Below are 21178 nucleotides of genomic sequence, written 5' to 3'. Positions count from 1 at the left end.
ACCCGATATAAACTCAAAAATTTTAAAAAATACGTAAGTTGTTAATCACGAAAGACATGTGATAATGCCAAAACTGTTTTTGATGATGCCAAAACTCCAACGCATAAACTAATAATAAAAGTCTTGTATATTGCACATGGTACAAGCCTTTTATGTACTAGAGTTTTGAAATTATCATTATACTAGAATTACAAAGCAGTCGAAACAACTTCTCTCTATACATACGTTAATTAAGGTAGGTTCTTGTGAATTAACATTGCTCTATATAGAGTGAAGAGAGAGTAATACATACTCAGACTTTCATTTGTACAATTTCGCTAAACTCTTAGTAATAATATCCGATTGAACTCATTTTTTAGTATAAGAATCAAGTACAATGAGATTATGAGACTTACAAAATAAATAGCTCCGATCTTCAGATGTGAGCATTTTGGGTTCCATTTTGCACTACATGAAAGATTATCCTATGAGAGAATCTCAATTTGAATACTAGACGGTTATAATCTGAACCATTCCATTTAATTCAACTTATCTAATTTTGTCCGTATAAGCATGATTCGACCAAAAATTTGACAACATTCAACCAACCTTAGTTTTGCAAAGAATAACATCACAAAATTTACAAATGAACGACTCTAAATATTATGTTGAATAGTGGGTGAGAGGATCGCAATTCTTCAAAAAGAGAAATCAATCGTGAGCCACATGATTATATCCATCGTACTCATCAAGCAGATCATACGCTGGAAAAAATAAATAGTGACATAGTCAGATTGAAGTTCTCCAATAATCAAATTAACAAAGCTAAGAAAAACCTTATGCCCAGTCTTAGACCCAAACTCTCAATTGGTAAGAAAACCATCAAGTAAACCCAATGAGACAAGCCCACACCTAAAGGGTCAAAGCCCAAATACCTATTGCTAGATTGGGCTCTTCCAATATCCACTTGAGCAAGGCCTCGTGGCACTTCAAGTGTGTTGTGACTGAGAGGGCCTTGGCATAAGATCTATACATAGTTGGTCGACAAAGTAGTCCCTTCTACTGACCAAACCCTCAGTTCGGAGATCTACCAGTAAGGAGTACTGACCACACCGAGGGACAGGCCCTGAAGTGAAGGAAGGAAGAATGGTCGAGTGGTGAAAAGCGGTAGGCTTTAAATGCGAGGAGGAACGCTTCATTGACTTCACGAGCCTCAAATCACAATTCCGCTTATTCCATATATCTCAACTACCTTCAGTTCAGTTTCAGAACTGTTTAAGGCTTTGGTAGCAGCCATTGTTTTAATCAGAGGGTACCTATCGGCTATCGGAGATTTAGATAACAATATCAATAATCAAACTGTTGTGTCATGTGTGAAGTATCTATCATAGTTTAATGCAAACCGTTGAGTGAAAAAACCAATCAAACCTGAATGCAAAAATCATACAATTGATATTGTCGAAAGCAGTACTTGGTATCAAATCGAAGAAATAATGGAAACAGCAACTTAAATGACAAACATGAATCCACGTGCACGCACACATGCAGCCATGCTCTGAAAAGGAAAATGGAATAGAAATGAAAACAATTTCAATAAATAGACAGTTCCTTGACCTAAAGCTATATCCTCCTCGTTTCGTGAGGGGTTCAGAAAACTGAATGCAAACCATTCATCTCAATGATGTCTTATACCGAAACTAGTGTCCCGAAAAATGATATCCCTCAATCATAATAGAGTTGACTTGTTTTTCCCTCTCTAATTTTGCTGCCCAAGAAGCCACAGAGAAATGGAATAGAAAACAATATCGCATCTATTTTCAGAGCCGTAAGTAATCTTTCCATATCTTTTAGTTTTGCAACTAGAAGTATACACTACTAATTCGAGATTGAAATTTACAGCTAATCAAATAAACCAAAAAAAAAAAACTGAAACCACTAAAACTGAATCCTTGAATCTTAAACTTCAAAGAATACCTTGGACATATACGAGGTTTAATGTGGAGTTCTAGTTCTTTAGCATGGTCTTGAACAGCTGTTTTGATCCACTTGCCAAGAACAGAATTCAGCCTGGTTGGACGGGTCATTATCCGGATCCTTAACCTGTGTATAGGAATCGTCCCTCGTGATACCTTAGCAAAGCTCTGTCCACAAATTTCATGTACTTCATTGTAGTTTCTCCTATGATCCATTCTGCCACTGTGGAAGTTGAATTCTTGTAAAGAGCGAGTACTTCTCAGAAGTCGGTTGCGCAAAAATCTAAGTGGGGGTTGGTACACTTGTCACAATCTCCAGGAAAAGACACTAGTTTGAGTATCCTTTACGAGAGAAGAGAAAGTATGTGGTGGATTCAGAAGCTCAGATATCTGATCAACAAGCAAAATCACCAGCACCCCGTATCATCATCATCTTCTTCTTCTTTGATTTCGTGCTTTCAGAATGGTTTGCATTCCGCCCCAGATGAATGGATGCAGTCATGCAGCAGATCATCCAATTCAAACAGCTAGAAAGATCCATGCTTAAAAATGAATGCAGATGATTAGACATCGCGAAGAAAGTTAAAACAATAATAACACTTCTTTTGGTTCTTAAACGTCGTAGCAATGACTTTTATGATATTCGTAACACTGATGAACATAGTACAGCCTCCCTCTTCTTGCCTTCTCACTCTCTATCGTATACCAGCAGAACAGACAAAGCAGTTGATACAAATTACCGTGTTAGAGATTTTTCTTCTGGGCAAATCCCTGGGGTTGACGGGTTTAGCGAGTTACTAGAACTCGTAGGCGAGTCAACTAAGATAAGGAGAAGCAGTAGGCCAGCGGTTGGGAATAGTAGCAGTCAGAGATTGGTCAAGAGTGTTCCTCCCCATACAAGAATTGGTTTTCCAACCAGACAATATTTTCTCAATAATGTACTCGTATCGTCTCTTAGGGGAACCCCAAGGTAATGGCCAAGGTCATGGGTAACACAGAGACTCAAACCAGTAGCATAACCTCTTCAAATATTGGCCAGAAGCCTCACAAAAGTACTGAAGAGTATCCATAATGGAATCACAATTACCACTATCAGATTTAGCAAATAACCATATATATCATCAGCAAAAAACAAGAGGCTAAAGGACCACTGCTAGAAGCTTTCAAACCACACCATCTCTTATGGTGCACTTCATTTCTAATAAGAATAGATAGTCTTTCCATGCACAAGACAAAAAGGTAAGGGGAGATAGGATCCCCTAGTCTAATGCCTCTACCAGGAAGAAATTTGAGAAGTTGTTCACCATTCATAAAATAGATAAGCTAGTGGACTTAACACAACTCATAACAATGTCATGAGCTCGAAGTACAAATCTTTCTTGTGAAATCAAAAGGTACAAACTGCTTGAGCAGACTTCAAAGGTCCTTCACAGGCTCCCCCATGCTGAGCTAGTAAAATTGGAATTTCAACCTTGTAGGTCGCCTAGCCAGTAAGATTGATGACTTGATGTACAATTAAATCGTCTCCACGCCCCTAGAACGGCAGCCACATCTTTTGCCACACATTGATGTGAGTTCTATCATGATACCCAAGTCTCGTATCAATGTGTAATGGGAACAAAGTTGAACATTGCTGCATGAACAGTGGATAATCTCTCCTTGAATTTAGTGAAAGTGTAGGAAAAGAGAGAAGAAATTTTTTTATTACATGTTCAAGCCTAAAAAAAAGATTAGAAATAATCAGAAACCATGGCAAATGAAATTTTAAAAAAGTTCATTTTCTATTGATTTGTTTCTTTCTCATTGCGTCTTATCATTTTTATAAAATAAAAAAAAAAAAAAAACATTTTCCACAAGTCGAAGTAAAAGATATACATTTGTATCTTTTCACGTCCTTCTTCACAAACTGAAAGGCAATAAGTGCCCGTTTAGTTATCATTAGGTTTCTCTCATCTCTTTTAGAGACACTCAATAAGCAGAGCAAAGCAATTAGTTTGGTTACATAATTTTCTTATTTAGTATTCTTGCATAATATTTCGTTTTTTAAAATATAAGCAACTAACTACGTACACATCATATATTCTTATTTCGTAAGTGATTATTCACGCAAATAGACTAAATAACAAAAATCTCACAAGGAATTGCATCAGTGTTGTTCACAAAGCATCATGTATGCTATGACCAAAATAGAATCTCGTCCTACAAATGGTAGTATGGTGTACATACATGATCAAAAGGTGAATACAATTTTGAATCTGGCTTCTCTGCAGTCTAGGTTGGACTAGAGAGAGAAGTCCATGTAATCCCAGCCATCCAAAAGTGCTTCAATGATTCAGATTTGTTGAAAAATTCTGCTCGAAAAGAATAAACTCTCAGTGGAAAAACTCTTTTTTGAATCTAGACCATTAATTGCTAAGATGGACCAAAATGCAACTGCAGAGGCAGAGAAGCCGAATGCAAATTTTTTTTTTCCCCATATGCATTAAATCTGTATGTGTCAACTAATTGAACTTAACTATTGTAGTCCTAAAACCAATCAAGCTACTCAAACTTTAAACTATGACCAACTACAAATCAGGTATTACATCATTCAAAGCCCAATCAAGATCAATTCAACAAGAAAACAAGCAGTTTGACCAAAATTGACCATTAACTAGCAAAGCCATACCTAAACATGAAGCTTGTTACTTTTTGAGTTTGCTTGAACATGAAAAAACAAAACAAGCTGCTCGAATCCTTATTGGTTTGATGAAAACTTGTGTGAATACAATTTCAACACAACAAATGGACAACATCTAGCATTAAAAGAAGTCATATGTGCAACGTACTATGACAACTAATGGAGAAACCTAGCTAAAACAAGAAGAAAGCAAAGGATGTAAAGATAGGTAAAGACAACACAAGAAACAAGACCTTACACATATTCTAATACCCATCACCAAAACAAAACATCCACAAACCATTCTTGGAGAATGAACCACCTGACAACACCCCCATAACACGTCTATGAAAATGATGTGCAACTTCCCAAAAGGTTGAAATATAGAAGCTTGCACAACTATTTATCAACAGAAGAAGTCAATAGCCACTTGTTTTTTCACCGAAATACCTGAAGAACCTTCTCATTCATTGCCTTCCTATCCCTCCTCCATGATGAGGAGAGATGAGGCTCTCCACATAGTTGCCTTGAAAGGAAAACTCATCCGGCATGCCCCAAACCACCATGTTCCTCACTGTGTCTTTTTGCGAATTGTAGACAACCCATTGCTTAAGTCCTCTCCCGAGAGTGGTCTTCAACAAGAATTCGTCTTCCGCTAACAAACAAACCAACCAAGCTTTAAACAACCCGGACCGGATCTTCTTAAATTCCGTCCACGACTCTCGTACCCCGTACTCCTTCATCTTCCAAAACTCAGGCGCCCGATTGTCAACCAAACAGAGACAACCCCCGAGAACTGCAACCCAATAAGATGCAATCTCGGATCCAAATCCACAATACCAAGCCGGTTGTGGAACTTCCCTTACAACCTCATCCGACAAATCAAAAGCAACAATCCCATTACAACCATCCCTCCAACAAATTCCATGGAGACACCCATTAACAAAAACCCTACCACTGCACGCCTTAAGGGAAAAATCAGCGTCCTGAATTCTCCTCCAAGAATCAGTTCTCAGTGAATAGACGGCCACGATTTGCCGGGAGACAATCACGACCTTGTAGTCATCCGTGGAAGAATCGTATCCCACGCCGTATAGATTCGAGTCGATATAATTAGCAGAATCGACGACACAAGTAAATGCAGGGAGTTTCTTGCACTCTCTGGTGGATGGATTCAACAAGATCAACTCGGAGCCGCATCGAATGGAAAGTAGCACCAAACCATCGCAGGAGTTCACAACGCGTACCTGATGCTGTAGTCGTTGTTCCGCCGGAGGGATACTAAGCTTTGTGGCGGTCGGGTTTGTGTGCGCGAGGTCTACGGAGTAGAGATCGTCGGCCATGAGGAGGATTTTTTTATTGGGGTTTTTAGGGTTTTTTAGGGTTTTGGTTCGGTTGAGGTGGGTTTTGGCGAAATAGGGGGAAGAGATTAGGGTTTTCCAGGAGGGAGAAACGCATTTGAATCGGCAAAGAAGTTTGACGGGCAGTCGAGAGAGTACGTCGGTGAGGATTTCCTGGGGAAGGGTTCCGCCATCGGACATGGCTGCAATGCGGTGGAGCTTTGGTGGGCGAGAAGTGTTATTAGCGGTGGAAAATTATTTGGTAAGGCCATTTTTTACTAAAAAGTGGTCATTGTTCAAAGTATTTTGGCGAATCAAAAAAGTCAAAAAAAAATTGGCGCAAAACAAACAAACGCGAAAAAAATTTAAATAAGTACAAAACCAAATTTTTTCTAAAAGTCTTAGTGGAACAACCCCATAGACCCCGTTCCACTAATATTTTTTGCACTTTTACAAAAAGTGCACGTGTTGTCCTTATTAAAAAAAAACCGCGTTTGCTATTTTGCTAAACTTTTGTGGACTATTAATTCCAACACACAAATATATAGCGGGTTGGATGTCGTCGGGGTTAAGAAGATTTAACTCACAATCAACCCAGCCCACGACCACACAGATTATCACCCGCCCAACAAAACCTGTTCACACTCTCCATCCGCAGGTACTCGTGCAGGTCGTCGGCTCCGGCTGAGTACATCTCGTGGGTTAAAGGATTTTTTGCGCACCCCTAAATGACATCACGATGATGATGGGATCATGGATAATCTAAACTTGATGCTGATGAAGGGATGCTTAAGAATGAAGAAACTCTCAAACTGGGTCAATAAATAAAGCAGTTGTTCTATGTAAACGTAATCGAGGAAAATACTCTCTTCAATAGTTCGATGCAGAAATCATTTCCAGATACAAACCACCACATCCCTTGATCTTTTCTCTGTTGCATAGGATAAGAATTACTCCAGTTCCAGCGCCACAAACCGCCGCCTTGATCTTTTCTTCGTCGCATTGGATTAACACATTCTCTCTTGGCCCTTCTGAGGAAAAAAACTTCCCAGTTTCCCGATGAACGCAACAGTTGTGCCGTAGATGTTATCCCTCCATCATCCAAACATGACCATTAGGAGCAAGCAAACCGAAACAACCATCCAAAGACGATTAGAACCCATATTAGCTAGCCAATGAGGACACACATGAATCACAAAACCAAACAATTTGGAAAGAGGTCACTGTCATAGACATCAGGAGAATCTTGTTTTCTCCTCCAAGAATTACCCAGTTTTCAGTAAATAGACACTCACGACGGTATTAGAATCATTACAAATCCCCATATCGATTCCCATTATACTATACAAATATATGTATCATAACTGGTGATACAACCACCTTGCATAAGGCAAGTCCAGGCAGTTTCTTAGATTCTCAATCAGAGAATGCGGCCAAAGCGAAATCAAGCTTTATCGCAGTTGGTTTATTGAAGTAATCCACGGAGTAGTGATGGTAAGAGTCGGAATGTAATGGATTTTATCAGGCTTGGTAATGCTTCAATTGAGGTGCATTTTGGCAAAATGGGGTTCGGAGATTAGGGTTTTCTGGACGGACTTGAATCAACAAATAGATTTGACAGGTAGTCGAGAGAGTACATCAGTGATGATCCTTGGGGAGGGGTTCCGCCTTTTCAGCAACCTCTTGGGGAGGGGTTCCGCCTTGGCCACCACTGCCGTTGGAGTACGAACATAAGAAACTGAAGAAATAGTTCTCCTTCAACTAGTATTATTGGAGTAACTATTAGTTAGATCGTTCAAACCCATTCAAGATCGATTCACAAGTAAACAAGCAATTCTATTGAGATTGACCATTAATGAAGCCAAACCTTAACATCAAGCTTGTTAAGCTTTCTCGAACATGAAACAAAGAAAGTTACTCACTGGCATGGTCATCGGTTTCATGAAATCGCGTTTGATATCAACTAAAAACATAAACAAAATAAACTTAATACAGTTTCAACACGACAAAAGAACTTCATTTATCATTCAAAGACTAAATAATTCGAACATTCATTGACAACTAATGGAGGAAACTAAAGAACTAAACAAGAAGAAGGATGTAAAGACTAGGTCAAGACTACAGAAGACACAGCACAACATCTACTACTAGTAACCAAAACAAAACTTCCATGAAAAACCACTCTTGGTGGATGAACCAACCAAGCGCCCAAACAAGTTGCCACACTCTCCACGAGAAGTCAAATAATTTCCAACCGGCTCCAATATCCGAACTCCACGAAACAAAACCTTGTTTGAAATCAACTAACGGAGATTAACAAATTCTATTTGAATACAATTTCAACACAACAAATGGACATCATCTATCATTAATAGAAGTCGATCATAAATGGAACATACTATGACAACTAATGGAGAAACCTAGCCAAAACAAGAATAAACCAAAGGATGTAAAGATAGGTAAAGACAACACAAGAAACAAGACCTTACACATTCTAATACCTATCACCAAAACAGAACATCCATAAACCATTCTTGGAGAATGAACCACCTGACAACATCCCAGTAACACATCTATGAATATGATGAGCAACTTCCAAAAAGGTTGAAATATCAACAAAAGAAGTCAATAGCCACTCGTATTTCACTGAAATACCTGAAGATTCATTGCCTCCCAATCCCTCCTCCAAGATGAGGTGAGATGAGGCTCTCCACGTAGCTGCCCTGAAACGAAAACACATCCGGAATGCCACGAACCACCATGTTCCTCACTGTGTCTTTTTGTGAATTGTAGACAACCCATTGCTCAAGTCCTCTCCCCGGAGTGGTTTTCAACAAGAATTCGTCTTCCGCTAACAAGCCCAACCACTGAGCTTTAAACAACCCGGACCGGATCTTAAATTCTGTCCACGATTCTTGTACCCCGTACTCCTTCATTTTCCACAAATCAGTCACCCGCTTGTCAACCAAACAGAGACAACCCCCGAGAACTGCAACGCGATAAGACATAATCTCGGATCCAATTCCACAATACCAAGCCGGTTGTGGAACTTCCCTTGCAACCTCATCCGACAAATTGAAAGCAACAATCACATTGGAACCATCCCTCCAACAAATTCCATGGAGACATCCATTAACAAAAACCCTACCAGTGAACGCCTTAAGATAAAAATTTGTGTCCTGAATTCTCCTCCAAGAATTAGTTTTCAGCGAATAGACGGCCACGATTGAAGCTCCTGTCCTCGGGAACGATGCGGAGGAGACGATCACGACCTTGTAATCATCCATGGAAGAATCGTATCCCACGCCGTATAGATTCTCGTCGAAATAATCTGCGGAATCGACGACACAAGGAAATACGGGGAGTTTCTTGCATTCTCTGGTGGATGGATTCAACAAGAACAACTCGGAGCCGCATCGATTGGAAACTAGCACCAAACCATCGCAGGAGTTCACAACGCGTACCCGATGCTCTAGTTGTTGTTCCGCCTTGGGGAGACTAAGCTTTGTGGCGGTCGGATTTGTGTGGGCGAGGTCAACGGAGTAGAGATTGTCGGCCATGATGAGGATTTTTTTATGGAGGTTATCAGGGTTTTTTAGGGTTTTAGTTCTGTTGAGGTGGGTTTTGGCGAAACAGGGGGAAGAGATCAGGGTTTTCCACGAGGGAGAAACGCATTTGAATCGGCAAAGGGATTCGACGGGCAGTCGAGAGAGTATGTCGGTGATCATTTCCTTGGGAAGGGTTCCGCCGTCGGACATGGCTGCAATGCGGTGGAGCTTGGTGGTGGAGAAGTGTTTCAGGTGTATGGCGGTGGAAAATTATTTTGTAACCGCAAGGAAGGCAGTGATGATGGGAAAGTTATGGATTTGTAACTACTTTAACAGAATCCTGATTACGTTAGGCCAACCAAAGCCCCTGATAAAGATGGGTTGGATCCGGTCAAGTTTGGTCCATTTTTTTCATTTGAGCCGTCCAAAAATATTTTGAACGGTTAAGATTTGTTTCTGTAAATCTTGTAAATTTTTATTAAAAAATATTCGAAACATCCCAAATAAATTTGGACGGTACAAAACACTTTTAAACGGCTCGGATAAAAAAAATGAACCAAATTAGTCCGGACCAGATTTGACTGGATCCGACTATCAGATGGACCAAATACTTCCCCATCCCAAATTTATCTGTACACTTTTTTATTTTTACTTATTTCCAAAATGTTTATCCACTTTTGAAGAAGGAACCAAAAACTAAGAAAATTCTATTTTTGTCCCCTACCATTTGAAATAATGTGATCTTTTTCAAAAAGTTAGGAGGGTAACTTTTGGAAAGTTGAGCAATTATAGGCGTAATGATTGTGTTCTGTAAAAAGTTGCATTCTCCAAATTAGACAAACAAATTGAGACTGATGGAGTAACTAAATAAGGGCGACGCGGATAAAAAAAAAAACTAAATAAGGGCGACGGAGATCGGTTGGGGCAATATGGGGCAAATCCTCAAGCATTTTGTAATTGGCTGGATTGAATATTTTTCTACCCGTACTTGACAAATTTTTATGTGATGCCCCACAGTGATACTGGGGTATGGATACCCCATAAATGTGAACCTTCAAATTAAAAAATGTATAAATCTCAGCAATTAGATCAAAATCACTTAAAAAACAAGGTAGTTTTAAGAATTTTTTTCGCATGTCACACTTACCATGATGTATGGATATACTTACCATAATATATTATGGGAAAATGACGGCCCATGACGTGTTTCAATAATTAATACCTGCCAAAAACATACTAAGAACATTTGTTAATGCTGAAAATGTCCGGATATTAATTATCAAAACAGTCATTTTCCCATATATTATCACACATTTATTTTGAAACGGACTTGAATCAACAAATAGATTTGACAAGTAGTAGAGAGAGTACGTCAGTGATGATCTCTTGGGGAGGGGTTCTGCCTTTTCAGCAACCTCTTGGGGAGGGGTTCCGCCTCGGCCGCCACTGCCGTCGGAGTACGAACATAAGAAACTGAAGAAATAGTTCTCCTTCAACTACTGTTATTGGAGTAACTATTAGTTAGATCGTTCAAACCCATTCAAGATTGATTCACAAGTAAACAAGCAATTCTATCGAGATTGACCATTAATGAAGCCAAACCTTAACATCAAGCTTGTTAAGCTTTCTCGAACATGAAACAAAGAAAGTTACTCACTGGCATGGTCATCGGTTTCATGAAATCGTGTTTGACATCAACTCAAAACATAAACAAAATAAACTTAATACAGTTTCAACACGACAAAAGAGCTTCATTTATCATTCAAAGACTTCATATTTCGAACATAACACTGAAAACTAATGGGGGAAACTAAAGAACTAAACAAGAAGAAGGATGTAAAGACTAGGTCAAGACTACAGAAGACACAACACAACATCTACTACCAGTAACCAAAACAAAACTTCCATGACAAACCACTCTTGGAGGATGAACCAACCAAGCGCCCAAACAAGTCCCCACACTCTCCACGAGAAGTCGAATAATTTCCAACCGGCTCCAATATCCGAACTCCACGAAACAAAACCTTTGTTTGAAATCAACAAATGGAGATTAACAAATTCTATTTGAATACAATTTCAACACAACAAATGGACAACATCTATCATTAATAGAAGTCATAAATGGAACATACTATGACAACTAATGGAGAAACCTAGCTAAAACAAGAATAAAGCAAGGGATGTAAAGATAGGTAAAGACAACACAAGAAACACGAGCTTACACATTCTAATACCTATCACCCAAACAGAACATCCATAAACCATTCTTGGAGTATGAACCACCTGACAACATCCCCGTAACACAGCTATGAATATGATGAGCAACTTTCAAAAGGGTTGAATATCAACAAAAGAAGTCAATAGCCACTTGTATTTCACCGAAATACCTAAAGAAGCTTCTCATTCATTGCCTCCCAATCCCTCCTCCGGTCCTCCATGATGAGGAGAGATGAGGCTCTCCACATAGGTGCCCTGAAACGAAAACTGATCCGGAATGCCACAGACCATTATGTTCCTCGCCGTGTTCTTTTGCTGATTGTAGACAACCCATTGCTTAAGTCCTCTCCCCGGAGTGGTTCTCAACAAGAATTCGTCGTCCGCTAACAAACACAACAAATGAGCTTTAAACAACCCGGACCGGATCTTAAATTCCGTCCACGACTCTCGTACCCCGTACTCCTTCATCTTCCAAAACTCAGGCGCCCGCTTGTCAACCAAACAGAGACAACCCCCAAGAACTGCAACCCAATAAGACGAAATCTCGGATCCAATTCCACAATACCAAGGCGGTTGTGGAACTTCCCTTACAACCTCATCCGACAAATCGAAAGCAACAATCCCATTACAACCATCCCTCCAACAAATTCCATGGAGACACCCATTAACAAAAACCCTACCACTGTATGCCTCAAGGTAAAAATCCGTGTCCTGAATTCTTCTCCAGGAATCCGTTTTCAGCGAATAGATAGCCACGATTGAAGCGCCAGTCCTTGGGAACGATGCGGAGAAGATGATCAAGACCTTGTAATCATCCGTGGAAGAATCGTATCCCACGCCGTATAGATCCTCGTCGAAATAATCAGCGGAATCGACGACACAAGGAAATACGGGGAGTTTCTTGCACTCTCTGGTGGATGGATTCAACAAGAACAACTCGGAGCTGCATCGAATGGAAACTAGCACCAAACCATCGCAGGAGTTCACAACGCGTACCTGATGCTCTAGTTGTTGTTCCGCCGTGGGGAGACTAAGCTTTGTGGCGGTCGGATTTGTGTGGGCGAGGTCAACGGAGTAGAGATTGTCGGCCATGATGAGGATTTTTTTACGGAGGTTATCAGGGTTTTTTAGGGTTTTGGTTCGGTTGAGGAGGGTTTTGGCGAAATAGGGGGAAGAGATCAGGGTTTTCCAGGAGGGAGAAACGCATTTGAATCGGCAAAGGGATTCGACGGGCAATCTCGAGAGTATGTGGGTGATCATTTCCTTGGGAAGGGTTCCGCGGTCGGACATGGCTACAACACGGTGGAGCTTGAAGGTGGAGAAGTGTTTTTCAGGTGTATGGCGGTGGAAAATTATTAGGCTTTGTTCGATTCGCGGTTTAGTTTTAGTTTTAGTTTTGTTTTCAATCATTACCCTATTTCTTTTTCCAATCATTACCCTATTTTTTCAATTATTACTTTTCCATCTCTTTCTATCTCTCTCCAATCATTACCCCTATCTTCAATCATTACTCTATTTCTCTCTCCACCCACTACCAAAACTAAACTAAACTAAACTCTCAACCAAACACAACCTTTGTAACCGCAAGGAAGGCAGTGATGATGGGAAAGTTATCGATCCGTAACTATTTTAACAGAATCATGATTACGTAAGGCCAACCGAAGCCCCTGATAAAGACGGGCCAGATCCGGTCAAGTTTGGTCCATTTTTTCATTCGAACCGTCCAAAAATATTTTGATCAGTCTAGATTTGTTCTTATAAATCGTGTAAATTTTTATTAAAAAATATTCTAAACATTCCAAACAAATCTCAACCGTCCAAAAGTTTGGACGGCTCGGATGAAAAAAATGGACCAAATTGGTCCGGACCATATTTGACCGGATCCGACTATCAGATGGACCAAATACTTCCCCGTCCCAAATTTATCTGTACACTTTTTGATTTTTACTTACTCCTATTTCCAAAATGTTTATCCACTTTTGAAGAAGGAACCAAAAACTAAGAAAATTACATTTTTGTCCCTTACCATTTGAAATAAATTGATTTTTTCAAAAAGCTAGGAGGGTAACTTTTTGGAAAGTTGAGCATTTATAGGTGGTGTTCTTTAAAAATTCATATTCTCCAAATTAGACAAACAAATTGAGACGGATGAAGTAACTAAATAAGGGAGACAAAGATCGGTTGGGGCAATATGGGGCAAATCCTCAAACATTTTGTAATTGGCTGGATTGAATATTTTTCGACACGTACTTGACAAATTTTTTTGTGATGCCCCACACTGATATTGGGGTATGGATACCCCATAAATGTGAACCTTCAAATTAAAAAATGTATAAATCTCAGCAGATCAAAACCACTCACAAAATAGTTCTAAGAATTTTTTCACATGTCACACTTACCACAATGTATGGATATACTTACCACAATATATTATGGGAAAATGACGGCCCAAGACGTGTTTTGATAATTAATACCCGCCAAGAACATACTGAGAATATTTGTTAATGCTGAAAATGTCCGAGTATTAATTATCAAAATACGTCATTGGCCGTCATTTTCCCATATATTATCACACATTTATTTTGAAAGCCCAATGTATTATCACTCATACCACAATGTATGACATACTCCATCCGTCCTGATTTGTTTGTCCAATCTCGGGTTTGCAACTTATTAAGGAAACAAAATCTAATCCATTGATTTTAAAATTAGACAGTCAATTTGGGACATGCTTAGGTCAAAAAAGGGACAAACAAATCGGGACGGAGGGAGTACTTGCCACAATATATGACCGCAATCTATAATCTAACGGTTGAAAGAAAAGGGGCATGAATGCCCCAAAATCGGACTGTGACATCATAGCCGGAAATCCATGCAGCCATGCTCTGAAAAGGAAAATGGAATAAAAATGAAAACAATTTCAATAAATACAGGTCCTTGACCTAAAGCTATATCCTCCTCGTTTCGTGAGGGTTCAGAAAACTGAATGCAAACCATTCATCTCACAGACGTCTTAATGTACCAAAATTAGTGGCCCGAAAAATGATACTCCTCCCTCAATCATAATAGAGTTAACTTGTTTTTCCCTCTCTAATTTTGCTGCCCAAAAAGCCATAGAGAAATGGAATAGATAACAATATCGCATCTATTTACAGAGCCGTAAGTAATCTTTTCAATGTGGACATATCTTTTAGTTTTGCAACTAGAAGTATACACTACTAATTTGAGATTGAAATTTACAGCTAATCAAATAAACCAAATAAAAAACTGAAACGACTAAAACTGAATGCTTGAATCTTAAACTTCAAAGAATACCTTGGACACACCCGAGGTTTAATGCGGAGTTCTAGTTCTTTAGCATGGTCTTGAACAGCTGTTTTGATCCACTTGCCAAGAACAGAATTCATCCTGGTTGGACGGGTCATTATCCGGAGCCTTATCGTCCCTCGCGATACCTTAGCAAAGCTCTGTCCGCAAATTTCATGAACTTCATTGTAGTTTCTTCTATGATCCATTCTCCCTCTGTGGAAGTTGAATTATTGTGAAGAGGGAGTACTTCTCAGAAGTCGGTTGCACAAAAATCTAAGTGGGGGTTGGTACACTTGTCGCAATCTCCAGGAAAAGACACTAGTTTGAGTATCCTCCTTTAAGAGAGAAAAGATAGTATGTGGTGGATCCAAAAGCTTAGATATCCGATCAACAAGCAAAATCACCAGCACCCGATATCATCATCATCTTCTTCTTCTTTGATTTTGTGCTTTCAGAATGGTTTCCATTCCGCCCCAGATGAATGGATGCAGTCATGCAGCAGATCATCCAATTCAAACAGCTAGAAAGATCCATGCTTAAATATGAATGCAGATGATTAGACATCACGAAGTAAGTTAAACCAAGAATAACACTTCTTTTGGTTCTTAAACATTGTAGCAATGACTTTTATGATATTCGTAACACTATAAACATAGTATAGCCTTCCTCTTCTTGCCCTCTCACTCTCTATCGTATACCAGCAGAACAGACAAAGCAGACAAATTACCGAGTTAGAGATTTTTCTTCTGGGCAAATCCCAGGGGTTGATGGGTTTAGTGAGTTATTAGAACTCGTAGGCAAGTCACCTAAGATAAGGAGAAGCAGCAGGCTAGCGATTAGGAATAGTAGCAGTCAGAGATTGGACAAGAGTGTTCCTCCCCACAAAAGAATTGGCTTTCCAACCAGACAGTATTTTCTTTATTTTCTCAATAATGTACTCGTATCGTCTCTTAGAAGCTCTGTCATGGAGGAGGGGAACCCCAAGGTAATGACCAAGGTCATGGGTAAGACAGAGACATAAACCAGTAGCATAACCTCTTCTAATATTGGCCAGAAGCCTCACAAAAGGACTGAAGAGTATCCATAATGGAATCACAATTATCACTATAAGATTTAGCAAATAACCATATATATCATCAGCAAAAAACAAGTGGCTAAAGGACTATTGTTAGAAGTTTTCACACCACACCATCTCTTATGGTGCACTTCATTTCTAATGAGAATAGATAGTCTTTCCATGCACAAGACAAAAAGGTAAGGGGAGATAAGATCCCCTAGTCTAATGCCTCTACCAGGAAGAAATTTGGGAAGTTGTTCTCCATTCCATAAAATAGATAAGCTAGTGAACTTAACACAACTCAAAACAATGTCATGAGCTCTAATTACAAACCTTTCTTTTGAAATCAAAAGGTACAAACCGCTTGAGCTGACTTCAAAGGTCCTTTAAGGTCCTTCACATGCTCCTCCTTGCTGAGCTAGTAAAACTGGAATTTCAACCTTTGTAGGCCTAGCCAGTAAGTTGATGACTTGATGTACACTTCAATCGTCTCAGTGCCCCTAGAACGGGAGCCACATCTTTTGCCACACATTGATGTGAGTTCTATCATGATACCCACGTCTCGTATCAATGTGTGCCGGGAACAAAGTTGAACATTGCTGCATGAACAGTGGATAATCTCTCCTTGAATTTAGAGAAAGTGTAGGAAAAGAAAAAAGATTTTTTTTTTATTACATGTACAAGACTTAAAAATAATCAGAAATCATGGGAAATGAAATTTGAAAAAGAGTTCATTTTCTATTGATTTTTTTCTTTCTCATTGCGTCTCATCATTTTTATAAAAATAAAAATTTCAATAGTCGAAGTAAAAGAAATTCATTTGTTTCTTTTCACGTACTTCTTCACAAACCAAAAGGCAATAAGTGCCCGTTTAGTTATCATTAGGTTTCTCTCATCTCTTTTAGAGAAACTCAATAAGCAGAGCAAAGCAATAAGTTTGGTTACATAATTTTCATATTTAGTATTCTTGCGTAATATTTCGTTTAAAAAAAAAAAGAGCAATTAAGTAACTGAGTACACATCATATATTCTTATTTCATATGTGATTATTCACGCAAATAGACTAAATAACAAAAATCCCACAAGGAATTGCATCAGTGTTGTTCACAAAGCATCATGTATGCTATGACCGAAATAGTTATCTCGTCCTACAAATGGTAGTATTGTGTACATACATGGTCAAAAGATGAATACAATTTTGAATCTGGCTTCTTTGCAGTCTAGATTGGACTAGAGAGAGAAGTCCATGTAATTCTAGCCGTCCAAAAGTGCTTCCAATGAATCAGATTCGTTGAAAAATTCTTCTTGAAAAGAATAGACTCTCACAGCAAAAAGTCTTTTTTGAATCTAGACCATTAATTGCTGAGATGGACCGAAATGCAACTGCAGAGGCAGAGAAGCTGGTTGCGATTTTATTTTTTTTATCCATATGCATTAAATCTGAACGTCAACTAATCAAACTTAACTATTGTAGTCCTAAAACCAATCAAGCTACTCAAACTTTAAACAATGACCAACTACAAATCAGGTATTTACATCATTCAAAGCCCAATCAAGATCAATTCAACAAGTGAACAAGCAGTCTGACCAAAATTGGCCATTAACTAACAAAGCCAAATGTAAACATGAAGCTTGTTACTTTTTTGCGTTTGTTCGAACATAAAAAAAAAAAAACAAGTTGTTCAAATCATTCTTGGTTCAATAAAAACTTGTTTGAAACAACTAAGGAGATAACCAATTAAATTTGAATACAATTTTAACACAATAAATGGACAACATGTATCATTAACAGACAACTATCATAAATACTAATGGATAAACCTAACTAAAACAATAACAAAGCAAAGGATGTAAAGACAGGTAAACACCACACAAGACACAAGACCTTACACATTCTAATCCTATCACCAAAACAAAATATACAGTGTGAACCATCTGACAACAGCCCCATAACACAACCATGCAAATGACAATAAGGGATATATGGCTGTGCAACTTCCACCATAACACAACTATGCAAATGACAATAAGGGATGTATGGCCGTGCAACTTCCAAAAAGGTTGAACTATAGAAGCTCGAAGGCAGATAGCCATTTGTATTTCACCGAAATACCTGAAGAAGCTTCTCATTCATTGCCTCCCAATCCCTCCTCCATGATGAGGAGAGATGAGGCTCTCCACATAGGTGCCCTCAAAGAAAAACACTTCCTGAATGCCACAAACCTCCATGTTCCTCATTGTGTCTTCTCGCGAATTGTACACAACCAGTTGCTTAGGTCGTCTCCCCGGAGTAGTGTTCACTAAAAATTCGTCTTCCCCTAACAAAAACAAGGACCGAGACCGGATCTTAAATTTCGTCCACGACTCTCTTACCCCGTACTCCTCCATCTTCCAAAACTCAGATGCATGCTTATGAACCAAACAGAGACAACCCCCGAGAACTGCAACGCTATAAAGCGTAACATCGGATCCAATATACAAAGCCGGTTGTGGCACTTCCCGTACAACCTCATTTGACAAATCGAAGGCAACAATCACATGGGAACCATCCCTCCAACAAATGCCATGGAGACATCCATTGACAAAAACCCTACCGGTGCTCCCCACATAGGTAAAGTTGGTGTCCTGAATTCTCCTCCAAGAATCAGTTTCCAGCGAATAGACGGCCACGGTCGAAACACCAGCCCACTGGGGGGAGGATTGAGACCATGCGGGGGAGACCATCACAACCTTGTAATCATCCGTGGAAGAATCGTATCCCACGCCGCATAGATTCGTGTGGAAAGAATTAGCGGAATCGAGGACAAAAGGAAATACGGGGAGTTTCTTGCATTCTCTAGTGGATGGATTCAACAAGAACAACTCGGTGCCGGCTCCGGATCGACGGGAGACTAGCACCAAACCATCGTCGGAGTTGTAAACGCGTACCCAATCCTCTGGTGGTTGTTGTTCCGCCGTAGGGAGGTTAAGCTTTGTGGCGGTGGGATTTCTGTCGGCGATGTCTACGGAGTAGAGTAGATTGTCGGCCACGATGAGGATTTTTTGATTGGGGTTTTTAAGGGTTTTGGTTCGATTGAGGTGGGTTTTGGCGAAGCAGGGGGAAGAGATTAGGGAGTTCCAGGAGGGAGAAACGCATTTGGATCGGCAGAGAGATTTGACGGGCAGTCGAGAGAGTACGTCGGTGAGGATTTTCAGGGGGAGGGTTCCGTCGTTGGACATGGCTGATCGACGGGAAAATTGATGGAGGAGCTTGTCGGTGGAGAAATACTACGTAGAAAATTACTACAGTACCACTTTGGTTAGAGAAAAACAATTTTAAGGAGCCTTCCGTGAATAATGGTTTAGGAGGTCAATTGTGCCATTCTTGTATTGAACGGTCTGAAATTTAATAAATTTTTTTCGAAAAAACTGTTTTTTCGGGATTTTTTTTATTAAAATTCAGACCATCCGATGTCAAAATGGACGACTGAGATCATATGATTTCATGAATAAGCTATACTCGATTGGTTAACACAAGGAATGCAGCGATGATAGGAAAGATGGATTCGTAACTGCCGTAACAAAATCATGATTACGGGTTTAGGCCATTCACATCAGGTTATTGATGTGCTTGTACTTTTGATTTTTTCTTTGTCGAGATTATGTTGGTGTTCCGAGTATCTTGAGTACAAGATCAAAAAATTTTGTTCATAGACACAAAGCGGATTCGAAACTGTCAATTGAAATATCAACATTCTTTTATATTCTTGGATGGTAAGTTTCACCAAACTAAAATTTCGAAGTTTTAACGGCAAAAATGAATGATATATTTTCCAATCCAACAACACAAATATGCAACGGGCTGGATAGGGTTCATGGCTATAGTTGATCCAACCCGCGGGTACTGGTGCGAGTCGCAATCTTTTGGACAAGACACTAGTTTGAGTATCCTCCTTTAAGAGAGGAAAGACATCTGATCAACAAGCACAATTCACCAGAACCCCGTGTCATCCTCTTCCAGCGCTCCTTGTGATCTAAACCCGGGCATCTTCTTCTTTGACTTCGTGCTTTCAGAATCCAATTCAAACAGTTAGAAAGATCCATGCTCAAAATACGAATGTGGATTATTAAACATCACGAAAAAAGGTTAAACCAAGAATAACACTTCTTTTGGTTTCTTAAACATCGCAGCAGAACAAAACGAAGCACTTGTTACAAACTACCGAGTTTAGAGATTTTTTTCCTCTAGGAAAATCCCAGGGATTGATGGGTTTAGCGAGTTACTAGAACTCGTAGGAGAGTCACCTAAAATAAGGAGAAGCAGTACGCCAGCCGTTGGGAACTCTCTTCACCAAAACTACGGTCTCGGTTTCAAGTCTGGATATGGGGTTCCATTGTAAGTTTGTAACTTAAGATCTGATGTTGGTACTTGATTCATGAACCCTTGTCGTGACAAGCAAGCACATCATGTCATAAGGCAGAAATTTACAAGTTTGGACAACAATGCCATTGAGGCCAAAACAGGGTTGAACCGAAGCGAGGGTAAAAACGAAGAAGATTGCGCTTCAAATCAAGAAACTGTTACATATATACTTATGCGTCCGAATGAGGTATACCCTACATGCAGTGCGGAAATTCCTCACGAAAACCAATTTCCCTTCTACTTATCCTTAAACAAAATGGAAGCACTTGTGAATGGGAAGTTACAAAGTACTTGGCTGTACACTTACAAAAGTAGCTTACTGTGAAACGAATTGTACTCAACGTCAAGCCAGGCTCCAAAGTCTGGATCAGTTTTTCCACTGACGCATCCACCCGGCAGACGCCTTTCCAATCCCATGTCGTATGAAGCCATTTTGAAGAAACAGCAGAAGACAGTCAATATGAAAGCAAATAAAGAGAAGCCCAAGACGCTATACAAAAGTCAAGAAGTGCTTGAAACTTTATGTATTTCAAGATTTAAATGCTTCAAGAAGATAAAGATGCGATCAATGTGTCAACAACAGGTTTATCTTTTCTTAGCAAAATAAGTAACCAACTGGAAAATTCGGAACTCGTCCTTGCAAATACTATGGACACGTTACACCACTAGGAGTAAGGGAGATGATTGCCAAAAC

General features: G+C 39.5%; 4 protein-coding genes across 8 annotated transcripts; all 4 read right to left on the bottom strand.

Annotated features, from left to right (window-relative positions):
- Positions 1-1767: 1767 nt before the first annotated feature.
- Positions 1768-19371, bottom strand: LOC131313935 (F-box/kelch-repeat protein At3g06240-like). 5 transcript variants are annotated; one of them, XM_058342441.1, is made up of 2 exons: positions 18196-19360; positions 1768-2494 (listed from the first exon to the last, which is right to left on the bottom strand). In XM_058342441.1, the coding sequence occupies exon 1, from the start codon at positions 19299-19301 to the stop codon at positions 18213-18215; it is 1089 nt and encodes a 362-aa protein (XP_058198424.1). In that variant the 5' UTR covers positions 19302-19360; the 3' UTR covers positions 1768-2494; positions 18196-18212. The 5 variants fall into 5 exon arrangements, with proteins under 5 accessions (XP_058198424.1, XP_058198433.1, XP_058198419.1 ...); XM_058342450.1 differs by lacking the exon at positions 1768-2494 and adding an exon at positions 11869-11886; XM_058342436.1 differs by lacking the exon at positions 1768-2494 and adding an exon at positions 14831-16681 and having other exon boundaries at positions 18196-19371.
- On the bottom strand, positions 5079-6152 carry LOC131317197 (F-box/kelch-repeat protein At3g06240-like). The gene has a single exon (XM_058346770.1). It carries the CDS (start codon positions 6150-6152, stop codon positions 5079-5081), a length of 1074 nt encoding a protein of 357 aa, XP_058202753.1.
- Positions 8615-9709, bottom strand: LOC131317196 (F-box/kelch-repeat protein At3g06240-like). Its single transcript, XM_058346769.1, has one exon. It carries the CDS (start codon positions 9707-9709, stop codon positions 8615-8617), a length of 1095 nt encoding a protein of 364 aa, XP_058202752.1.
- On the bottom strand, positions 11900-13006 carry LOC131317195 (F-box/kelch-repeat protein At3g06240-like). Its single transcript, XM_058346768.1, has one exon. The coding sequence runs from the start codon at positions 13004-13006 to the stop codon at positions 11900-11902; it is 1107 nt and encodes a 368-aa protein (XP_058202751.1).
- Positions 19372-21178: the final 1807 nt, after the last annotated feature.

The sequence above is a fragment of the Rhododendron vialii genome, chromosome 2a (assembly GCF_030253575.1).
Source record: "Rhododendron vialii isolate Sample 1 chromosome 2a, ASM3025357v1".
Lineage (NCBI taxonomy): Eukaryota > Viridiplantae > Streptophyta > Magnoliopsida > Ericales > Ericaceae > Rhododendron > Rhododendron vialii.
The sequence above is the reverse complement of the archived record's forward strand: the minus strand, read 5'-3'. Positions and strand labels throughout refer to the sequence as shown.